The sequence below is a fragment of the Canis aureus genome, chromosome 10, assembly GCF_053574225.1.
Source record: "Canis aureus isolate CA01 chromosome 10, VMU_Caureus_v.1.0, whole genome shotgun sequence".
NCBI lineage: Eukaryota > Metazoa > Chordata > Mammalia > Carnivora > Canidae > Canis > Canis aureus.
Window position 1 is genome coordinate 46,791,332 of NC_135620.1, and position 25,349 is coordinate 46,816,680.

A 25,349-nucleotide genomic window follows, 5' to 3' on the forward strand; every position below is an offset into this window, starting at 1 on the left:
CTGGTTATCAAAAGAGTTAAAGTCGTTTGTTTTCTCTTTTAGTTTTTCTCCTCTAATTTTAAGTTAATCACATTCAGTGGTTATGCCATTTAGAATAGCACATTTTACCATCCTCCCCTCTAGGTCCTTCCCTGTAGAATCTTAACTCTCCAAGGCTTCTAGTGTTATCAACCTGCTAGAATCTCATTAGTAACAAAGTCCATAGCTTATTGGACAGCAATGCTATGCTTCCATGGATTTCTTTTCTGAGACAACAAAAAAGTTTGGTTTTACTAAATTTTAACTTACAAGGAACACAACTTTACTGTATTCTAGTAGAAAGTCAACTTGCAACAGTTCTAGTGAGTTCTAGCTTTTTCAAGAAACCAAAACTTTATTTTCTGAAAAAGAAACAATTGGGGCAGCCCAGTGGCTCAGTGGTTTAGCACTGCCTTCAGCCCAGGGCCTGGATCCTGGAGACCAGAAATGAGTCCCACATTGGGTTCCCTGCATGGAGCCTGCTTTTCCCTCTGCCTGTTTCTCTGCCTCTCTCTCTCTCTCTCTCTCTCTCTCTCTGTGTGTGTGTGTGTCTCTCATGAATAAATAAAATCTTAAAAAAAAAAAAAAGAAACAATTGGGTTTTTTTTTAGTATATAAAAATAATTTTTGTAGAGGACTTTATTTATTTATTTATTTATTTATTTATTTATTTATTTATTTATTTTTTGTAGAGGACTTTAATCTTCCTCTCAGCAAAACAGGCAGAACTTGGGTTATTCCTTCATGCAGTGTTTTAAACTATTGATATAAATTTAAGTGTATCATGTTAACCACCATATTCAAAATTTAATCATGACACTGTTACTAAGATACAGAAGAAAATGTAAACAACTTAATACAGAACAACTATCTAGAATTCTACCAAACCCACACTGAACTTCTGGATAACTAAGTGCCCTCTAGCCTATAAACCTAACTTTTGTAAATGATAAATTCAGAAATTACTCCAAGAATCAATAAATATTCATTCAATGTCTATTAATGCCACAATAATGCTAGAGAGGCCACAGAAGAGACAGGCCTTACAAAATGCTACAGGTAAGGTAAACTCAGTATTTGTAGCATGATTAAGGCATAGATTTTGCCTTTGTGGTATTTATGTTTGCTTAAAATATGGACAGGATACCTTCAAGTACTAAACTGTACAAATATAAAGTATGCCAGAATTTCAGAGTGTTTAAGACAATAGGGAAAAGTCAAGATCTTCATAAATATGTGATATGAAGTAGGTCTTAGAATCTATTAGGTGATATTGACAGAAGAAACAACTCCAAGTGTAAGGGACAGAATGGAAAGACAGGTGCTAGAGATAAAGTTAGTTCAGAAATATGTGAGCCTAACAGAATAAAATACACAAGTGAGAATATATAAAAGGCTAGTATCCAATATTACTGCCTCTGAAGACATCACCATTCTAGGAGAAAAAGCACAACAGTGACCTCTTGCCAGTCTTTACAAAGGATCAGATAAGTAATTAAATAGGCAACAGCAGTAGGAACTAGGTGATATTTAGTAAGAGAAGTGGAAAAGTACAAGTAGGTAGGGAAGGCCACAGTTGATCTGGAGATGTCGCATCTTAAAGAACAACTAGTTGACCTAAATAAGAGTACATCACTGGTGTATGAGTTTCTCAGATTTGGACAAATTGAATGACAAGCACTAAAACCTGTACTCACAAACAACAGATTCACATTTATATTCTGAGATATGCTGCGAACTAGACACATGATAAAGCATCAGTTTTTTTTTTTTAATTTTATTTATTTATTCATGAGAGACACAGAGAGGGGCAGAGACATAGGCAGAGGGAGAATCAGGCTCCCTATGGGAAGCCCAATGCGAGACTTGATTCCAGCACCTTGAGATCACAACATGAGCCAAAGGCAGACACTTAACCACTAAGCCACCCAAGTGCCTGAGCATCATAGTTCTATGTTCAAGAAAAGGTAACTTCTACAAAACTATAATACAGTATATCTGACACCAATGCTCAGCAAAATTCTAGGTTTATTAAGAGGTTAATGAATTCTGAAAAAAAGTAGTGCTAAATAGTTTAGACAGAGAAGGTAACATTTGACCAGGATCAAAATGACATGTGGAAGACTCATGGTTATCTTGGGGAGGAGCATAAAGGCAGAGTGAACAGCAAAAGCAAAGTCCCTGACAAAACAGTACTTGTAGTGCCAGAGGAAACTGAAAAGGGAGGAGGAGAATGAGTAAGGGGGAGCGTGACAGGCCATATCACATATGGCTTGTACTGGCCACAGGAAGGAAGGATTTCAGATTTTGTTGGAGATAGGAAGATATGGGAAGGCTTTGATAAGAACAGTGACATGACCATTTTGAGTTTTTAATTTTTATAGTCATTCAGAAATGGAAGAGACTACAGGGGAGCACAGGTAGAAATAGAGGAATCAGAATGTTGAAAGAATCAACACCACAAAAATATGTCTAAGAAGAGGTGAGAAATGGTTGGATTCTGAATATTGTAAAAGTAGAGCTGGACATGATTTGTTGACAGCGATGAAAGAAAGCACTCAAGAATGAAACAGAGATTCTTGAACTAGACACTCAAAGGAATGTAGCTGTTATTCATTGAGATGGAGAAGACTGTAGGAGAAGCAAGATTTGGAGGGGGAGTGGTATTGTTTTCTTCTTTGTTGCTTTGGGTGGGGGGAGAGAGGTCAGGGAACAATCTAGAATTTTCTCTGGAACATATTAACTTTAAGATACTTACTGAATATCTAATAAGTAAGCTAGATATAAAAGGCTGGGAAGAAGTATGAATTGGAGAAATAAATTTGTAGCTGCCAATCTTAGAATTACATAAGATGTAGGAAAATGAAAAAGTCCAGAGGCACCGAGGTGACTCAGTCTTTGGCTCAGATCATGATCTCAGCGTCCTGGGATTGAGCACCATGTCAGGCTCTGTGCTCAGGGGGGAGTCTGCTTGTCCCTCTGCCCCTCCCCCGTGGCTTGAGCTTTCTCTCTAACAAAAATCCTTTAAGAATTTTTTAAAAAGTGTTTTTAAAAACAAAAGTCCAAAGAGAAGGTGGTGGGACACTAACCCTTTAGAAGTCAGGTAGAGGAGAACATGACAAAAAGCAGACTGAGAAGAGAGTATCAGGGAAGGAGGAATAATCAATAGGTATCACATATGGCTGATAGGTCAAGATAAGGACTCAGCAATACCAGTCAAATAGCTGCTGGCAATAATAGTTCACTAGAGAGAGGGGCAATCTTTGGAACAGAAAAAACACCTGTAGGTACCAAAAGAGAATGTGTTCACTACACAAATAGAGGGGCTGGTCTCAGGAACAAAAAGAGTTCACCCATTTTAAGAGAAGAGATGGGGACTATATAATTTATTTTCAGACAAAGGTACATAGAAAAAATTAATTTACACCTTTGTTTTCCTTTATTAGAGAAGTTCTCTCCAAGCCAGGCCATATTTTATCTTTCTGGTGCCTAACACAAAACCATAATTTGTTTGTTGGAAGAAGGGATCAGCTTCAAAATCTGAACAAACATCATTTACAAAAAAATATTTTAAAAAATAAAGAAAAAAGAAAAAAGAAAAAAATATTAAGTTCATTTTCTATAACCCAAAGGACACATAAGGGCAAATGAGCAGGAGTTACATAATAGCAGCCTATATTTCAACATAGAGACCCTTTTACCAATTAGAGACAGCAAGGATGATATTGAGGGGATGTAGCAAAAAATTCTAATGATAATAATAATAATGGCAGAAATATTTATAACAAGAGTTGATATTTCCTAAGCATCTACTATGTACTGATCACTTCTCTAAAGCACTTAACATGTCTTAACTCATTTAATCCTTCTGCCAACATATTGGAATAGGCACTCATCTTTATTATCTCCATTTTACAAATGATGAAACTGAGGAACAGAGTTCAAGTAACTTGCCCTATTGTTCACAAAACTGAAGTGGCAGAACCAAACTCCAAACCCAAATATATTTCAAAAAAATCTATGCAATTTAAATATTCGATAGTGCCTCCCAGATCTTAACAGAATCAGAATGCCCACTGAAGCATCACAAATGAAAATGCTCGTTCAGACTGAATTTATCTTCTTCTTGTAGGTCCCTTAAGCGCACCTGAATAAATAAAATATGTAGGAGACACAGAGCTAAAAAAATGTATTAAATATGAAAAAATTATTAAGAGAAGGAAAAGACAAGACACAGACTGGGAGACAATATTCACAAAACACACCTGGTTAAAGGACTGGTATCTGAAATATATAAAGAACTCATAAAACTCAACAATTAGTAAACAAACAACCCAAATAAAAAAACGGGCAAAAGATGTAAAGAGACAAGTCACCAAAGAAGATGCATAGATGGCAAAGAAGTACCTGAAAAGATGCTCAACATCATGTCATTAAGGTATTGCAAAGTAAAACAAAAAGATACCACTTACACCCCTATTAGAATAGTCAAAATCCAAATCACTGACAGCACCAAATGCTAGCAAGGACGTGGAACAAAGCAAAGTCTTATTCACTGATGGCAGGATACAAAATGGTACAGCATTTTGAAGGGCAGCATGGCAATTTCTTATAAAACTGAACTTGGTGTTTACCCAGAGCTGAACTTGTATCCATACAAAAACCTGTATACAAATGATTACAGCAGCTTCACTCATGATTGCCAAAATATGAAAGCAACAAAGATGCCCTTTAATAGGTGAATGGATAAGCAAACTGCAATAAATCTATACAATGGAAGATCATTCAGCAATAAAAAGAAATGAGCTATCAAGCCACAAAAAGACATGGAAGAATGTCAAATGCATACTGTTCAGTGAAAGGAATTAACCTGAAAAGACCATATACTACATATGATATCTCAACTAAAACTTCTAAGTAAATTATAGACTGTGGTATAGGACATGCAAAAAGTTCAGAAACTGGCAACATATAATTGCAAGCCTAATGTTTACTATCTTTCCTTTGGTAGGAATATTTCTATATAAGGAGGCACTTTTGCTAATCCTTTGAACAAGAACATAATTACTAAAAAGCAGAGTGGATCCAAAGGGGATTCAAACATCTGTCAAAGGTTTGAACTGTGTAACCTCCAAAGCAGCTGCCCTAAGACTATGTCTAGGATCCTTTGAAATACATCACAAGATAGAATGGGTAGAATTTAAAGAAACATGGAAACGAACATTTTCTTCATATACTAAATCAAACTCTTCAAAATGTGATTTTTAATAACACACACACACAAACCATTATGCACCCAAAAACCTTGCCAGTTGACTTTTTTTTTTTTTAATCCAGAGAAGTTGCACAATTAAATGTAACACAGGGATCTTCAAAAGGAAAAAAGAAACAGTATGGGCTAATCTGCCACACAAAACGTAATTCTCACCCTTTTGTGAAACTACTACACAGAAGGGGACAGATGAAAAGGCGGGAAGATCCTGTTTGGTGTCACTGCTAGTAATAACTTGTGAAAAAGCTCAAAGGAATTGAGAAGAGAAATGTAAATTCTTAAATCGCACTGACGGTTATACCATAAATCTCTTTTTACTTCACCAACTGCTGAACTGGACGTCATTTCCCCAGAATGAGTTTCTAAAAATCCTTTTAAAGGGAATATAAGGGAAGGAGAAGGAATGTGTGGGAAATATCAGAAAGGGAGACAGAACGTAAAGACTGCTAACTCTGGGAAACGAACTAGGGGTGGTAGGAGGGGAGGAGGGCGGGGGGTGGGAGTGATTGGGTGACGGGCACTGGGGGTTATTCTGTATGTTGGTAAATTGAACACCAATAAAAAATAAATTAAAAAAATAAAAAAATAAAAATAAAAATCCTTTTAAGAAGTTAATTCATGTTAAGAAGCTGCATTTTATGAATACTTATTGGTTAGAGCCAGTCAAGGAAATAATCAAGGACTAACAAAAAAGAAATTAGACTAAAAACTTGGAGAACAAATCAGTTGTCCATCTGCTTCTCTGCTTCCAGCTCCAAACGGCCTGAAACACTTTTTATCAGTCTTCCCACACTCACACACACTCATGCCTGCAATTTAGGTCTTCAAAGGAAGACACAGCACAGAGCTCACTTGCCAATCCAGAGGCTTTGACAGCAACACATACATATAAAACTCCTCCAAATGCTGCTTAATTAACTGATGATCTTCATTCTCTCTTCACAAAGCAACAGAAGTCTCTAAGGGCATTCTGATTATCTTTAATACTATCTTCTCATTATCTTTTTAACTTCTTATAACTTATATATATTCCTTCAGCTATGGTTATGAAATTCTTTCCAGCAAAACTCAATTTTAACTGCAAATTCATTTCTTCATTCTAGTCTACTTACTCACCTTTGCTCTTCCTGATGCAGGACTACGTTAGAACAACAGCAGTAACAATAATAGCAATAAGAGCAAAGATCAGTTGAACTTTTCCATTTATCCCTCACCTTAAGGATTCAAATGGCCTCATACAGTTTTATATTTAATACCTTTGCTAAATATTGGGAAAAATCTCTTCCATCACATCTAATTTTTACAAGTAATAAGTGAGTAAGCTGTGACCATCATCAATTCTTTGATAGTCTAAAAGGAGTCTCACAATTTCATTACTTATATAAACACATCAGTGAAAATGTTTTTAAGTACCTGCTCCAGTATATATTTTTACTTACTTATAAAATTAGATTATAATAAATTAGTATGTACTAATATAATGATATATGGAATCAGAAATTTTTAAATGGAGAGAAAAACATATATGCTTATATGTATTTATTCACTTCAGAAGTACTGGTATTAAATGTAGTTATCCAAAGGGGCACCTGCACCCCAATGTTTATAGCAGCAATGTCCACAATAGCCAAACTATGGAAAGAGCCCAGACATCCAAAAACAGATGAATGGATAAAAAAGATGTGGTGTGTGTATATTTTTATATATGTATATATATACATATATATATAAATATATACAATGGACTACTACTCAGCCATCAAAAAAAATCTTGCCATTTGCAACAACATGGATGGAACTAGAAGATATTATGCTAAGTGAAATAAGCTGATCAGAGAAAGACAATTTTCATATGATCTCACTCGTGGAATTTAAGAAACAAAACAGAGGAGCATAGGGGAAGGCAGGAAAAAATAAATAAGACGAAATCAGAGAGGAAGACAAACCATAAGAGACTCCTAATCATAGGAAACAAACTGAGGGTTGCTGGAGGGGAGGACAGTAGGGGAGACGGGTAACTGGGTGATGGGCATTAAGGAGGGCACGTGATGTAATGAGCACTGAGTGTTATATAAGACTGATAAATCACTGACCTTGACCTCTGAAACCAATAATACATTATGTTAATTGAATTTAAATAAAATTTAAAAAATATATATTTTAAAAAGTACTGGTATTCTTTTTCCTGCAATCTCTGAAGTGTATAATTACACTTTGGTGACCACAGTCTAGAAGGCTGAAAAAAGCCCAAAGAAAATATCTAAACTTCCACCACACAGTTCAACCACTAATAAACATTTTTCCCCTAAAGTCTACCTTTCAACTTTTTGAAGCTCTTGTTAACACAAGAATTCTTAAAGCTGTCCATCATACACTAATTCATGAACTGCAAGGTCAAAATTTAATTACATGAGGCAACTACATTAGTTTTTAAAAACACAACAACAGTGGGAGAATTTGAGCCTAACCACAGCAAAATTTGGTGTGTATATTTGCATGTCTTTCTCTAACAGGAAGAATAATTTCCTAATAGAATAAAAAATATAGAGAAAGAAAAAGTACAGACACTGCACTAGGCACTGGTCTTTACAAAATCTAACCAGAAAGAAACTTCAAGATTAAGGCTAAAGATCCAACCACTGCTTCAATCTGCTCTACAACAGAGCCACCAAGTGGTAGTTTATGTAACTTGTGTTCAAACACTCATCAGCAATGAGGAAGACTGCCTATGCATTTTCTGATACTTTTATTTGAGATAAGTAAGTTGAACCTAAATCTATCTAATGATAAGTCGACCTACTGGCCGACTTATTTTTATTTTCACAGGCAATATAGAAGAAGCCTAATCACTCTTCCACTTGACAGCCCTTCAAATATTTTAAAATGAGTGTTAAAAACCTCACCTCCTCTTCAACCTAAATATCCAAATTTGACTTAGCTATTTCTCATGTATAGTTAAAAATATTTCTCATGACCACTTCCAAGAAGAAATGCAAAATTGGGAGCTAAATTCTTACGTTACAAAGGAGAATAATTTGCAAAATTATACATAGACCTGGTTGTAAAGCTTAAAGCAATAATTTAAATATAGACCATTATTTTAATACTACTGAAGGTCTTAAGCAAATTTATTTATTTATAGATATATATATATAAGAGAATATTAGCAGAGATTTTATTATTTTAAAAATATTTTCTACAAATTAAATACCTCCAACAAATATCAGTTTTCATTTTTTTTTAAATAGTTGTGCTATTTAGACCAATTTAGAAAATTAACATAAATTTCAGGGGCACCTGGGTGGCTCAGTTGGTTGAGCCACTGACTCTTGATTTTAGCTTTGGCCAATGATCTTGGGGTTGGGGCATCTTGCCATGTATCAAGCTCTACCCTCAGTGGGAAGTCTGTGTGAGATTCTCTCTCCTTCTCTCCCTTTGCCACACCCACCTTGCTCTCGAGCACTCTCTCAAATAAAGAAATCTAAAAAAATAAAATCAAATAATTATTATTTTTAAAACTTAGGTAAACTTTTTCAATAATACAAACCCTAAGATCCTCCAGGAAATTAATCAAAGATCTCAGGCTTGTACATGTATATGTGCTCATGTACACAAACACAGCTGTGCCAAAGATAAAGAGCAAAACTGTAACTGATGTTTCTTATACAGCTGCCCTCTTGCTAAAAATGAGTTAGGAAACTAATCCCAACAGAAGAGTTCCTATTTTACTATAGTACCAATCAACCAGTAGATTGAATTTACATTTAAATAATTTTTGCACAGTGAAGGTATATCTTCGGCTACTAGTCCACCATTAAAGTATGGGAGAAGTTAGCAGGCTATTTGATACTCATCTTCAGCAAAACTTGTTTATGATATTTATCAACAAGACAGATGAAACAAAAACTAAACAAAAAATGCCAATTTCAATTAACTAATTCATAGTTAATATTTCTCAATATTTGAGTATTTTAGAAGCTAAGAAACCAAAAAAATTCAAAGTGTAATTTAAATAACGTGTCAGTATCACACACTATGTAATAGGTCATATAATAAGACTTATTTTATTCAGAAAGAGCAAAGAAAAATTCAATGCTGCTTTATATTTTGGTCTACTGAACAAAGGGTTACTGTAATTCTAATTAAGCTTCCATGAATTTTCTTGAACGGTCAAGCCATTAAACAAAACAATACATTCACAAGGAGTATTATATTCTGTTTTTATTGAGCTCACTGTGAGCACGAACAGCTAGCTATGCAAGAAAAGTTAGAGATAATATTAAACTCTGCAAGTTTTGCATATTAAAAATAGACAATATTAGTTCATTTAGGGAAAAAGGCAACAATCTATTGAGACTACTAGGATTTCTATTTCCTGGTATACCTCAGCTTCCTGTGGAAACTCCAATCAAGTTACTTACTATCTGGTTCAGATTTTTGCTATACTAATATTTACCTAGATGTTCTACTTAGAATTGAATATTCTAAATAACTTATGTTTGTTCCATTATGCAACAAAACATTTTATATTTTAACTATTGTTATAGACATTTTTCTAGAAGACTTCATTATTTCCCTCTTTTCTTAAAAAAAAAAAGCAAGATGGTACTGCTGTGCTTTGATCTTATGTTTACTCATCTCTGCTTGCTATCACTTACTGATGACTGTGTTCTTGATGTTTCTGAAGCCTATGTGAGAACCTGAGAGTGGTCTACATAGGTTCTGGCTACTCTGAGCAATTTTTCTCTCCCTCTTTGCCTCTATGGCTGGTTTTTAAATTACTGAAGTTAACATAAAATCAAAGCAAAATAGGCTTTTGACAGTAGGAAGCGAATTCTAAAGAACTCCAAGTACCTGAACATGAGAGTAAACATCTACCCTTAGAAGGCAGCACTGGCGGGATGCCTGGGTGGCTCAGTGGTTGAGTGCCTGCCTTCGGCCCAGGGCGTGATCCGGGATGGAGTCCCATATCAGGCTCCCTGCATGGAGCCTGCTTCTCTCTCTGCCTGTGTCTCTGCCTTTCTCTCTCTGTGTCTCTCATGGATAAATAAATGAAGAGGAAGAAGGAAGAAGGAAGAAGGAAGAAAGAAGAAGAAAGAAGAAAGAAGAAAGAAGAAAGAAGAAAGAAGAAAGAAGAAGGCAGCACTGGCTAATTTGTACTTTGAGGTCTCCATTCCTTTTTCCCTAGGAATTGGAATCAACCATGTCAATTACATGACATTCTTCTCTCCTAGATGATCAAACAGCATACCCTCCACACTGCCTGCTCATTAGATGCAAAGAATAGAAACAAAGACAGTAAGAACAGCAGACCTGTCCAATTACCCATGGGGTATAAGAGTTAAATGAAAATAATGTGTGCTTAGCATTTATATATGACAAATAAATGTAAATGAAACTATGAATTTGAGTTTATGTCTTTGGTGGGTGCTCAGTAGTCAGAACATAATGAGATATATATATATATATATTGGTCTATCTAAGAGGTTAACAACACAAGAGGACTTCTGAAAAACAACGGAATTCTTGAAACCATCAGAAGTATTTATAAAAAAACCCAGAATACATAAATTAGAATTACAGAAAATCTTAATTTTGTTCTATCTATAAATTTAATGAATCAAAAAATAAGTTATCCAATTATTTTTTCACTTTGTCAATTAAGCATCAATAACCCAGGCTACAAGTAAAAAAAGAAATTCTGCCTAAATAAACTGATGACCTACTTCCCTTTACCAAATAAGTTCTTATAACTCAAGTTTCAGAGAAACTATTTTAAGCCAATCAAAGATTAGTTGCTTACATAATATGTAAAACAATCATTTTGGCTACAGGAGATTCTCATTGCTCTGAAGTAATTTTATCAGAACAGAGGAAAAATGTGAAGTGGTCTTTGAATAACTAATAAAAATTTATTTTACTTTCAATTTTCCCTACGAGAATAAGAGAAACAAAAAAGACATGTGAAAGATCAACCCTATTGATCTACTTGGCTTGAATAAATTACAAACTACCATTTCACTTCTGCTGGCTGATAATGTCAAAAACTATTGATTTATAGAAAACAAATAAGGAAGAGAGTAATAACAAAGTATCTCCACAGAAAAGACCAAAAAGGTCACCCCATAAAGTTTTTTTGTTTTTCCTTATATAACCCAAAACTATCCAGTTAACAAATCTCCAAATCTCCAATATACATACTGCAGCTGATGATATATAGCAGAGATTACGAAATTAAAACTATTCAAGATGAAAGCTTTCTGGTGATATTGCAGCCACATATCACTATGGTAGAACTACTCCAGTAGCTAAAGGAGTCATGAAATAAAGGATATGTTCTTTACTCTTTTGATCTTGGACCAAATAAATTATTCTGTTTCCTTATCTGTAAAATGGACGTGACCTGCAGCAGTGAAAATTCATTACTGGTAAAATGTTTATAATCTTCAAGAAAACGTTATATAAAAATTAACTACTTGATTCATACCTTGTTTTAATTCCAAACCTTCAGGTTGCTTGTTCTCTCTCACAGCTGAAGTAGAATCTACAGAGGTGTCTTGTCTGAGGAATAAAAATAAAAACCATTTTTAAAACTATATTCAATCAAATAATACTTACTGTTCAGGTTCCCAGAATTAAGTCATACACTTGGGAAGACACACTGAATTCTTCTAAGCCCCCAGGACACCATTCAGTGCACTTCGGAAACTCAGAAACATGTATACATGTCAAAAGCAGTAGCTATAAACCACCACCAATTTAAGCAGTATATGTCTTTGTAAAAATCAAGGGACAAAACTGGAAGGAATAGGGAGGTAACTTTCTCCTTTCCAATACCCTGCAGGATAGCTGGTAGGAGAAATCATAACTTACAGAGGAATCCAGTAATTTTCCAACTTCAACTGTTAAATTTAATGGGCACTTTGGCATTCAAATTATTTTATATTCATCTAATTTCATACCTCAAATGCTTTGATGTCTACAGTATGTGGGAAATACATATTTTATATGTAATATACATATGTAATCAAAGTAAATGGATTAAAGTATAAGATCATAAAAAAGTTTTGATTCACCATGTTCTCCAACAGAACCCCAAACTAATATTCTTTCTTAGAGGGCATTATACCATCTAAATATTAATGTTACAAATACTTTTCAGCCAAAGAAATTAATTAGGTGCAAATATTCAAAATGACTATTTTCTTTATAAATACGTATTACACCCTTTAGAGAATTTCTATACATATCCTAAAACTAACATACAAAAAGTATTTTGGGAATTTTCCTACTCACAAAACTATTTCTATCCACTTAATAACAAATCTTTCAAATAACCAAAGGATAAAGACTTATGATCACTTCCTTGAATTTACAATATTCTTTCCTGGCAACTTATTTGGCACTCAACGTGTTTAGTAATGCAAGCACAAACTCAAATAGAGACTACAAAATTATTTGGATCTGTTATTAGTTAGAATACATAAAAAATTTAAAATTGAGATACCTGTTTTATATATAACTGTCTAATATCACCTACTCAGACTTTATTCTTTCACCAGAATGACTGGCAGATCCCAACAAAGAAATGAACAAATATTCTTTGGCAATCCAGGGACAGATAAAATGTCAATATAGTGCATTAAGAGCTTTGCAAGGAATAAAGTTAAAATGTGCTACCTCAAGCCTTACAGTCAAATTAGATTTTTACCTACTGGGAGCATTAATCTATTCCTAAGTATCTTCCTTTAGAGAAAATGTTTGTTTGCTCTTACACATCCTTGAATGGGCACCTAATTATTCTTCTAAGCAATATATCTAAATGACTTGAACAAAAACATAATGTAAAAAGAAATATAATGTAAAAAAAAAAAGTTTACTCCCAGATAAGAGATCACCATTAAAAAGGCCATGGGCAGGATGCCTGGATGTCTCAGTGGGAAGAGCCTGGGTCTCTTGATCTCAAGGTCATAAGGTTGAGCCCCATGTTGGGTGGACAGATTACTTAAATAAGTAAACTTAAAAAGTGGGGAGGAGGGCCATGGGTATATGTAATACCCAAAGGATACAACATCACCTATGCAATATTAAAGCTGAGAATGTATGATCTATATCATGAAGGAGTCATCAGTTAAGCCCCAAATGGAAAAAAAAGAAGTATTGTTCTATTAAAAGAGGGTGGGGAGTTAAATGCCAATGTTTTATAAAAGGCAAATAAAGGTTGTGAAAATATTTCAAGTTAAAGGAAGTTAAAAAGAGCCATGACAATTAAATGTTATACTTGACACGACACTGGTGAACTAAAGGGGGAAAACGTGATAAAGGACATTATTGAGTCAAATGACAAACTGAAATACTGAAGGTAGATTTGATAAAAGTATCACACCAATGTTAAGTTTACTGAAATAGACAGGGTGTTGTGGCTATATACATAGAGTATCACTAACCTTAAAAAAAAAAAAAAGCACAATATAGTCTTTAGGGGTAAAGTGTCATAATGTATGTAACTTATAGCTTCAACTGTTTTAAAATAAATACATCTATAAAAAGAGGGTGTGCAAATAAGTTAATAAATAAATAAATGTTAATAATAGGTAAATCTAGGTAAAAGATATATGGATGTTTCTTATACTGCTCTTATTCTTCTAACATTTTAATAACTGAAGTTATTGCCAAATAAACATTTTTAAAAATAATGTAGTAAGATGCGTTACTGTATGCATTATTTTATTTTTTGTGAAAACCTGTTGGTTCCCCTTCTAATAAAACTGAACACCTCTATAAAGATTACCTGCTGCTATAAAGAATTTCTTTTTGTACCCAAAGTGAACTTTTGTAACATTCTGTTTTATCTTTAGTTAGGTCTGAACGTGTTGTTGAAGAAAGTCACCAAACAGAATTTCAGACAGTGGATGCAGTACAAGTCCACCATCTTGTGGCTGAAAAATGAAATGCTAGCTGATTTTCCACCAGTACTACCTGAAGTCGGAAAAAATATTAGAGAAAATAGCTTGGAATTTTAAAATCTATACCAAGTAATTTTTCCAAGATGTAGGCTTTGCAACTACTTCCAGAGCTCTCTAAAACAATTTAAAGATTTTCACCAAAGAGCATGAAAGAGATGATATACACAAAAAAAGGAAACGTTTTAAAGTGTAAGAAAACCACTTAAGTACATATGATGTCTTTTTATTTCTAGTTTCATGAAAATAAAAAATGTCTACTCTCAGATAAGACATACTAGGTGTTAGAGTCAGGAAAACTAAAGTAATTCTAATTTATATTTAAATGACATTTAAATATTCCTATCAAATACTTTATGTAAGAATTTTATAACAACTGTAGGGGTGCCTGGGCGGCTCATTTTGGTTAAGCATCCAATTCTTGATTTTGACTCAGGTCAAGATCTCAGGGTTGGGAGATCCAGCCCTGCTTAGGGCTCCACTCAGGCTCACGGTTGAGATTCTTCCCACCACCCAACTAACACCCCCCCCCCCCCCCCCGCTCATGTGTGCACACACCTTTCTCAAATAAACAAATCTTTTTATAAAAAGGAATTTTATAACAATTGGGAGAGAGAGAAGGCAACACAGAAAAGTAGGGGAGGGAGAGAACACACTGTTAAATCTGCTTTGGTTTAAGAATCTTGCAATGGCTTTTTGTATTTCTTTCCATTGAGGGTGGGGTGAAACACGTTTTTTATTTTTCTAATTCCTTTCTCCCATCCAAGGTGCTCCTCCTTAAAGCAGCTTAATTTACAATCTTGGCTTTGAATTATAAGAAAGCCATATACCCATCTCTGGGATTTAAGTCCTCAAACCAATGGCAATCTGACTTTCCTTCTTTTAACCCATACACAATTATGCTCTTGATCCTTCCTTACAACAAAATTAAAAAATTAACTATTGGGACTACATCAAAATAAAAATCCTCTGCACAGTGAAGGAAATAATCAACAAAACTAAAAGGCAACCTACAAAATGGAAGAAGATATTTGCAAATGACATTATCTGATAAAAGGTCAGTATCCAAAATATATAAAGAACTTATAAAACTCAACACTCAATGAATTTTATTTGTTTTCCAGAACTCAATGGATTCGTTGTTTAAGTCAGAGTAATACACTGGGGAGATCTGTGGAACTTAAGAACAATTACATATGTGAATTACTAAAAGTTTAAAATATATTTTTAAAGAGGGGAAAAAGCCAATTTCTTATAAAAAAAAAACATAGAGAAGATATCTCAATGGAAGGATAAAGAAGATGCCAGCATTTTCCTAATTTGCCAAAAGTAAGCTGACAATCGGGCAAACTGGCATAACAAAAAGTAGAACTCTTAATTCTCCTCGGTCTCCTGAGAATAAAAACAGAGGCTAAAAGAAGCCAACCTATCATTCTATGAGCTTTCTATTAAAAATAAGAAACAAAGAAACGAGGGTAGCCAAAATATTTGGAAAAAGAAGGATGCACATGATCAGATTTCAAGACTATAAAGCTACAGTAATCAGGACACTAAGATATTGGAGAAAGAATAAACATATATATTGATGGAACAAAAGAGAGTCCAGAAATAAACCCACAGTTACGTGATCAATTGAGTTGCAACAAAAGTACAAAGGCAATTCACTGGAACTGAACAAATGGTATGGGTACAACTAGATATCCATATGTATATAATTTTACAACCATATCTTACACTATATACAAATACTAACTCAAAATAACAGACATAAAAAATGTAAACCTGTAAAACCTCTAGATGATTATGCAGGAAAAAAATCCTTTGTGACTTTATTAATAAGCAAAGATATCACCAAAGCATGGCCTATAAATAAAAATAATTGATCAACTTGGATTTTCCCCAAATAAAAAACATCTGCTCTTCTAAGGAAATGTTGAGAGAATAAAAAACTAGCGAGACTGGGAGAAAATATTTGCAAGCCACATATCTGATAAAAAAGGACTTGTATTCAGAGTAAGTAAAGAACTCTGAAATCACACACACACACACACACACACACAAAAAAAAAAAACAACCCAACTTAAAAAACTGGTTAAACAATTAAGTCACTCAAGGGTGATTTGGTGGCTCAGTCAGTTAAACGTCTGACTCTTAATTTTAACGGAGGTCATGATCTCAGGGTGCTGGGATCAAGCCTCTCCTCCTGTGGTCGTGTTGGGCTCTCTGCTCAGCAAGGAGCCAGTTTCTGCCTCTCCTTCTGCCTGCCCCTCCCCAGCTTGTACTCTCTCTCTGTCAAATAAACAAGTAAACCTTTAAAAAAAATATTAATGCACTTGACCAAGGAAGATGCACAGATGCAAATAAATATAACAAATATGTCAATGCCATTTGCTATTAAGGAAATGCAAATTTGGAACCACAATGCCATACCACTACACATATATTAAAATGGCTAAAATCAAAACAACAGACAAACTGAACTTTCATATACAGTATCAGTGAGGATGCAGACATGCCCTAGCAACGCCCACTCTTAGGTACTAGACCAAGGACAATGAAAACTTAAGTTCCAACCGAAAACTTGTGTTCCTACGGAAAACCTGTATGTGAACATTCATAGTGGCAATATTTGAAACTACCATAAACTGTAAACAACTAAAATGTCCTATTATTAATTTTCTATTGCTGCCATAACAAATGACCACAAACTTGGTAGCTTAAAACAACATAAACATATTACAGTTTTGTAAGTCCTAAGTCTGGTATGACTCTCACTGGAGTAAAATCAAAGTGTCCACAGGCTGCATTGCTTTCTGGAGGCTCTAGGGGAAAATTCATTTTACGTTCATCTGGGCTGCTGGCAGAATTCAGTTCACGGAGTTTGTTGGACCAAAGTCCCTGACTCCTTACTGGCTATAAACTGAGGAACACTCCCAGATTCTAGTCAAGTTCAGGTTAGATCTCTCTGACTTCTTCTGCCTTCCTCTTCAATTTTAAGGAACTCATGGAATTAAACTGGGATAACCTAGATAATCCAGGATAATCTTCCCATATCAAAGTCCTTAACCTTAAACAAATCTGCAAAGTCCCTTTTGTCAAATAAAGTAACATACTCTCAGGTTCTGAAGATCAGACTAAACACCTGTGAAAGGTCATTACTTTGCTTACAAGATTACCTCAAGTGGGGAGTGGATAAACTATAATAGGCCCACACAATACTAACTACTTAGCAATAAAATGAACTACTGATACACACCAATATGAATGAATCTCAAATGCATTATGCTAAGTGAAAGAAGCCAGACTCAAAAGGTTATATACTGTATTACTACTCTACATGACACTCTAGAAAAAGAAAAGATATAGGGACAGAAATCAGATCAGTGGTTGTCAGAGACTAGGGATGGGAGAAGTGGACTACAAAGAGTCATGGGGGAAATGTTTACTGTGATGGAACTATTCTTATTCTATATTATGATTATGGTAGTATATAAAAAACCATCATTTGTCCAAATTTACAAAGCTATATAGTAAAAAAGATGAATTGTACTGTATCTAAATGATACTTTAATTTTTTTTTAATTGAAACACCACAAAAATCTTAAAGCGGACTCAAAAAATTAAATCATATACTGGTAAACTGTAATCCTCAAACACTAAGAAATGAGGCAAAACAATCTTAATTTTTCTCAAAGGGCTTTTCCAAAGATCAAATAAATCCACATCTCCACTGTGTCCCTCAGAAACTTCCTTCAGCAAAGGATGGCAAAATGTAACTCTTACCTCCATTCCTCTCCCTGAATATGCAAAGAATCACAATTACCACACTCCTTTTTCTCTAATCCATGATTCCTTAAGAACTTGTGTTTACTGTGTAAACTGCAGCCCTGTAACTCTGTTTTCATGAATAGCTAGCTAATTCCTTAAATAGGGAGCTCTTTTCTATATAAAAGTGACTAAAGGAAATCAAAGAGGATTTTCTCTTTGTTTTATCTCTAATATCCCTATGTTTTTAAGGAATTAGCATGAGATCAGTTTATAAGTGCATTTAAAGGTACCAACACGTAGGATGTATAAACATGCTACTATTGTGTGGAGTCTAAGCATTAGGCCACAATCTTGTCAATGATTATTAGTACTTTCCATGAAGGGTTTCTGAAAAACCTATCCTCTCATTTCTGATAAATTTACCATATTATGTTGAACAGTCTACATCTAAGTATTATAGCCTAACAGCAATTTATAAAGGACACGAGAACATAAGTGGAGTACAGATAACCAATTTATTATCCTTTACCAGCCTAAAAGCATAGTCAGCTCTTTATAATTCAGATATATCTAAGAGAAATGAGTTTATAAAAAGTAATGTCAACATAACAAATTGATCTCATTTGTGAGAAAAATCTTTTTATGCTTAAATATATATAATAGTTTTAAACTATTTTTGTAATAAATGAAAAAATTAGATACTTGTAAGCAATGAATTTTTTAAAAAGCAGTAACAGTAAAGAATAATAATAAAAAAACACAATGAATTATTTCACTTTCTTCAAGCTTTCATAAAAAAAAAAATGTGGGGAAAATCCCCAATACTTATCAGCAGAAAGTGCAATTTTAGGAATAGTTATTATTACAGATTCAGAGTAAAAATCCCATAACAAATACAGTAATATATTTTTTTCCAATGCTTACCATGTGAAAGGTACTATTGTAAGCACTTTACAATCTTTTTCTCAATCATCATCACAATCCTATAGGGTATGTACTGGTATTACCCATATTGTCCAGATGAGGAAACTGAGGCCCAGGAGGGTTTAAGTAACTTGACAAACATCAGAGAGAAAGCAAGCTGTGGAGTTACGCTGGCGAGCATTAAATTTAAGTTAAATTTAAAATTCAGGCAGTTTATTTCTAGAAACTTCATTCTTTACATTTATTTAGACTTCCTATTACCTACAGAAATACTTCTCCAAGTAGTAATGCCTAAAAATTACATGTAGCCAGGCAACCCTCTCAGGTCTCCTCCCTCTTCAGGAACTTTGTACTATTGTTCAATAAACTTTGCTTTGCTGCCCACCAAAAAAAAAAAAAAAAAAAAAAAATTACATGTAGCCATAGCTATATACATATTCATATGGCTATATATATCTCAAAGCATAAAGTCAGTTTTTACTCAGAATTTGACCTCAAGGCTCCAGAAGAAAATTCTTTTTTTTTTTTTTAAGATTTTATTTATTTATTCATGAGAGACACACAGAGAGAGGCAGAGACACAGGCAGAGAAAGAAGCTCTCTGCAAGGAGCCTGATGTGGGACTCGATCCCAGATGCCCTGAGCCGAAGGCAGACGTTCAACTGCTGAGCCACCCAGGCATCAGAAAATTCCTTCTTACTGGGTAAACTAAGATAAGCTATTAAAACTTCAAGATAGAATTATTTTAAATGTTGAAAATTTTAATGAAATGGCAGACATAAGGAACAACAACGAAAGACCCAAACCCTCAAGAAAGGGCCTGAGAGGGATAGGAATGAAAATGGAAGAAGGAAACATTTAAAACTGTATACCTTTTTATACTATTTTGTACAAATAGCACTGTTTGATTCCCCACCACCACCACTGAGGCATTTTATTTGTACATATGTATTATATCCCTAGAAAAAGAATCCCAGAATTCTTCCTCCTGTGTGTTTTTGTCATGCTTCTCCATGGTCCATGATGCCAGTTGAGGTTTTCATTCAGTACAATGAAACCAAATTTGTGGGATGGGAGCAGATTATTTCATTTTTATAGATCTTTGAGTTGTATATCAAATCTGGGGGCTATCACTCCATGCTTGTTTAATCTGCCTATGAGGTTCCCAATAATTTCCCCAGCTCGTGATTGTTAATGATTTCAAATTCGCCAACATAATCATACTTCATCATCACAGTTAGAAAACGAACAATGACTCTGGAGCACGGACTAGTTAAGAACCTGGAGTTTGCCTCTCTTTCTGGCTTTGTGGGGTTTTGGGGCTTTGTGGGTTTTTTGGACATTGTTTATACTTTTGAGAGCATGTGCCAAGACATTCATGCACACCAATATGGCAGCAGGGAAAGATGGCAGAAAGAGTGCTATTTGTATTTTTTTAAAAAACACGCCCACATATTTGGCTATTAACTTTAAAAAACAGTCAATTGAAGTACAAATTCACACAAGTTTGTGACAGAAAACAAGGAAGCAAATAAAAAGAAACATATAGAATAAACGTATTGAATAATCGTGTAATCAAGAATTGTAAAAGTAATACTCTAAGTGAATTATTCATGGCTGTCAAGAGGAATATGGCAAAATGAAAATTAAAAGGGGATCTTAGAGCCCTACTTTAAAACTTAGACCAAAATAAATTTCAAATGAATGAAAGATTAAACATCTAAAAAAAATCCATAAAGTACTAGAAGTGAATATGAAGAATACTTTCTAACTTCAGAATAGAGAATGCCTTATCTAAATATAAAACTCAGAAAACATAAAAGATTGCCATATTAGACTACATAAACATGAAATATTTATGCATGCAAAAAAAAGTAAAAGCCTTGAACAAAGTATAAAAGTATAAAAAAAAGAGCAACAAGCAAAAATAACTGCAACCCATATCACCAAAAATGGATTAAAAAAAAAAAAAAGTCCTCCAACTACATATACACAAAGTGTAAATAAATGCCAAAGTTCACAGAAGACTCTAATAGCTCTGTAATATATAGAAAGACGGTTAATTTCACTCAAAATAAGAGACTACAAATAAAAATTCCAAGGATATACTATTATCTATTGGATGAACAAAGATCAAAATCTTAGATAACACTACATTCAGTAAAGTGTATGAACACATGTACTCCACATTTAGAGGTATAAATCAAGTCAATTATGACTGTTAAGTCAATTATGACAAAATCTTAAAATTTCAAATGTACAAACATCTGACTCAACAATTAATTTGGAGATATTTATGCTACACATAAATAGAAGTAACTAGTAGTAGATGACACCAACTTCTCTTTCAACCGTTTATATTTAATACCCAAGTATTCCATTTTGAACAAATATATTCACATCTGAAATTCATAAAACAGATGTATCATCTTAAATGAAGAATGAAGATTTAAAAATAATTCCTGCCAAAGAATTATTCACTTTGCAAAACAATTTCCTGTGTATTTTATTCACTAGTTTAATATTCTAGTGAATATAAAATGGTTCAATTTATGTGTCACCTAAAATCTCTAAAGTCTATTCAGGAATCTCTTATTTTTTAAAAAAAAAAGTTAATATCTAAAATTGGAATCCAGGGATGCCTGGGTGGCTTGGTGGCTAAGCTCCTGCCTTCGGCCCAGGGCATGATCCTGGAGACCCGGGATCGAGTCCCACATCAGGCTCCCAGTGAGAAGCCTGCTTCTCCCCCTGCCTATGTCTCTGCCTCTCTCTCTCTCATGAATAAATAGATAAAATCTTAAAAAAAAAAAAAAAAGAATACAATTTGTTTGTTAAAAATAAATGAATTAAATAAAATTGGAATCTAATAATAACTACTTTAGAACATGTTCATCCTCTGCTAAGAAAGTAGCAATGACTAGGAAGAGTACTTCCAAAACACTAATATAGAAACTACTTTGCAGTATACCTTATTTTAAGAACCTGGATTTTTGGGATCCCTGGGTGGCGCAGCGGTTTGGCGCCTGCCTTTGGCCCAGGGCACGATCCTGGGGACCCGGGATCGAATCCCACGTCGGGCTCCTGGTACATGGAGCCTGCTTCTCCCTCTGTCTGTGTCTCTGCCTCTCTCTCTCTCTCTGTGACTATCATAAATAAATAAATAACTATTTAAAAAAAAAAAAAAAGAACCTGGATTTTTAAATTTATCTTCTAGAACTGTGATATTATCTCAACAATGCTTATTAACTATAGGGAATCACAGTTTCATTTCCACCAAATTCTCTCTCAATATCGCTCACTAAAAGCACATTAATTTAAAATTCATGAAAAGATACTTATTAGATCTTAGCAATTCTAAAATATTGCTAAGATCTCCCTAAAGTATTTGTATTTTTATTCTTTATATATAAAACCCCAATCCTGATTATTTTACTGCAGTATTCAAAATTTAAATATTACAAACATATTCCCTAGAGCATAATCATCTTACATTATAGGCCAAGCTAATACCTCTCATTTTTAGTGCTATTTTAGATACAAAGCTTCTTTTCCAGCACATTTCCAAATGGAGACAGCACTCTAATTCCAGGTCTTTATGTAACTTATGTACTTGAAATTGCTGTCCTTCTTAAGCAGTTGTCATGATCTGTAAATATTTGCAAATCTTGTCACAATACCTAACAGTTTTAAAACACTGCAAAATCATAGATACTGAGGTTTTTAGACTTTAACATAATATAAATCCATTCATTTGTTTACTTAGAACTTAAATGACAATCCCATCCCTCACCCTTTTGAAAATGAAGGTATTTAGAAACTATGGATGTTTTACCTTAATAGTTCCTAAATCTCATTCCTATAATAATTAAGTTAACACTCATTAATTTCAACTTTTAAAGTAGTGCACTATCAAAAATTTCTTATAACTACTGCTTCTGTTCTTTGTTATTTTTGGTAGTTAAAACAAGATTGATTTACATAGGGCATATTCAACACCATAGACATACACACACCCATACACACACCTTATACTGAAAGGTGTAACTTACAATTGTCCAAGAAGCTATTAATGTTATGTGCTTTCCAATAAAAATGAAAACAAAAGTACATAGGTTGCCCATTAAAATAAAGTATCAAATTTTCATGTTTTAATGAGATTGCTTTAGCTAGACCTGTTTTTGAAATTATTTTTACTCATCAAAATTGTGATAAAAAGGTAGAAAAGGTACATCTCAGTTGATAAGAAACTGACAAACTGACATTATTGGTTCCAAGGCCAACCTTTGGCCCTTTTGTATTTTTCCTTTAATCAATTGTTTTATAGTTTCATTTTATAGATATTTTGTATATTAACACACAGACAAATGAAGTACTATGTAGCACACTGACATACACAAATACCATAAAGAAAGATAGTAGCTACACTCAGCTTCAAATAATTTTTTGCCTTCCTAGGAAATCCAGGTTTTTGGTATGATATCACTTAATTTTTAAATGCTAGAAACCATTTGAAAGTTTTAAATGTTTAAAATCAAACAAAACCTCTCTATAGCTGGACGTAACCAACCTGTAACTCTGGCTTCCATCTACATTTTAATCAAGTATCTTGCATTAGTTTTCTATTTCCACTGCAACAACTTACCATCAATCTAATGGCTTACAATAGGAGTTTATGAGTTTTTAGGACACTAGAATCAAGGTGTAGGCAGTGCTGCCTCCTTCTGGAGGTTCTAGGGAAGAATCCATTTCTTTGTCTTTTCCAGTTTCTAACACGCCACCCTGCATTCTTCAGCTTCTGACTCCTTTCTAAACATATTACTGGAACCTCTGCTTCTATCACCCCATCTCTTTTGGCTGTCTTTGACCTTCTTACCTCTGTCTTATAAGGATTGTGATTATACTGGTCCCAATTGGTTAATCCAGGATAATCTAATGATTCCTAATTTAATCAGATCAGCAAAGTTCTTTGTGCATGTAAATTAATATGTTCATCTAGATATTAGAACACAGACATCTCTGGAGGGAAGTCATTATTCTGTCTACTGCATAGGTATTTCTAGGAGTTTTTTGATAGATTCTTGGGATTTTCTGTGTATATAGTTTTGTGCCATGGTCTGAAGGTTTGTGTCCATGACAAAGTTCATATACTGAAATCCTAATGCTCAAAAGTGATGGTATTAGTAGGTGAAACCTTTTGAGAAGTGGTTAAGTCATGAGACTGCAGATTTTGTGAATGGGATTATCTCTTTTTTCTTTTTTTAAGTAATCTCTACGCCCAACATAGGTCTTGAACGCATGTTCCTAAGGATCAAGAGTTGCATGCTATTCGACTGAGCCAGCCAGGAACAAATTACACTTCTCACAAAAGATTTTCCATAGATCTCACAGGCCTTTCCACCATGTAAGAATACAAATCTGTAATCCAGAAGAGCCCTCACTCAATCATGCTGACACCCTGATCTCAGACTACAGAACTAAAAAATAAATTTATGTTGTTTATAAACTATCCAGCCTGTGGTATTTTGTGATAGCAGCCCCAACAGATTAACACATTAAGTCTTCTGCAAATAGAGAGTTTTACTTTTCCTTCTAATCTGTGACTTTTATTTCTTTTTCATGCTTGGTTAAACCTGTTGGGACTTCCAGCACATTGCTGAACAGGAATAATAAGAGAAGATATTTTTGCTTGGTTCTATCTTGGAAACCATGCAGATTTTATTTAAGTATGCCATATCTGTATGCATTTGTTTTTAAGTTTATTTTGGTTTTTTTTTCTAACTTCTTGAATACTTAGTCGATTTATTTTAGATATTTGGGGATTAGTAATACATATTTAAGGCTAAAATTTTCCTCTGATACTACTTTAGCTGTATCCCCTAGAGCTCATTAAGGTTTTTTTTTTTATTTGTTAGTTTTTAGATGGTTTATAATTCCTCTTTAATCTAAAAGCTGTTGAGTTTTACAATATGTAGATGGTGAAGTTCCATAGGCTTTTTCTTTACTGCTCTAAAATCATGACAAAAGTTCTTAGAGAACTTTACTGACATTTCATGACCAAATTTATTATCAATGTGTGGGGATACTCCACAGGAGATATGTTTTCAGAATACAGAATGTGATCTATAGCAATCAATTCATTTAGGTCTTCAATATCCCTACTTATTTTTCTACTACTCATGCACTTCTTGTTTCACATCATGATTCCTGTAGTTTTTGCCTTATAAAAGCTATAAAGGAAATACAGATAGATTCATATGTAAGGCATATATTCCTGTGGATATTCTTTGTGGATTTCACATTATTATAAATTGGCCCTGAATTCGGCCTTCACTAACATTAGGATTATTATACATTGCTTGCAATTATTTGTTCCAGATCTTTTGTTTGGTTACTGATTTTATTTAT

General features: G+C 34.0%; 1 protein-coding gene and 1 long non-coding RNA gene across 3 annotated transcripts in view; one reads left to right on the plus strand and one right to left on the minus strand.

Moving 5' to 3' along the window:
* The window catches only part of CAAP1 (caspase activity and apoptosis inhibitor 1), a 48,522-nt gene that overhangs the window by 8,438 nt on the left and 14,735 nt on the right, over positions 1 to 25,349 (minus strand). For both annotated transcript variants that reach the window (XM_077912184.1, XM_077912183.1), the window contains exon 5: positions 11,778 to 11,851. In XM_077912184.1, coding sequence (XP_077768310.1) covers positions 11,778 to 11,851 — 74 coding nt within the window. The remainder of the gene's footprint in view (positions 1 to 11,777; positions 11,852 to 25,349) is intronic.
* LOC144322315 (uncharacterized) lies at positions 871 to 24,450 on the plus strand. The gene is made up of 3 exons (XR_013387955.1): positions 871 to 1,077; positions 14,149 to 14,445; positions 24,208 to 24,450. It is a non-coding gene; the product is annotated as an uncharacterized LOC144322315 (long non-coding RNA).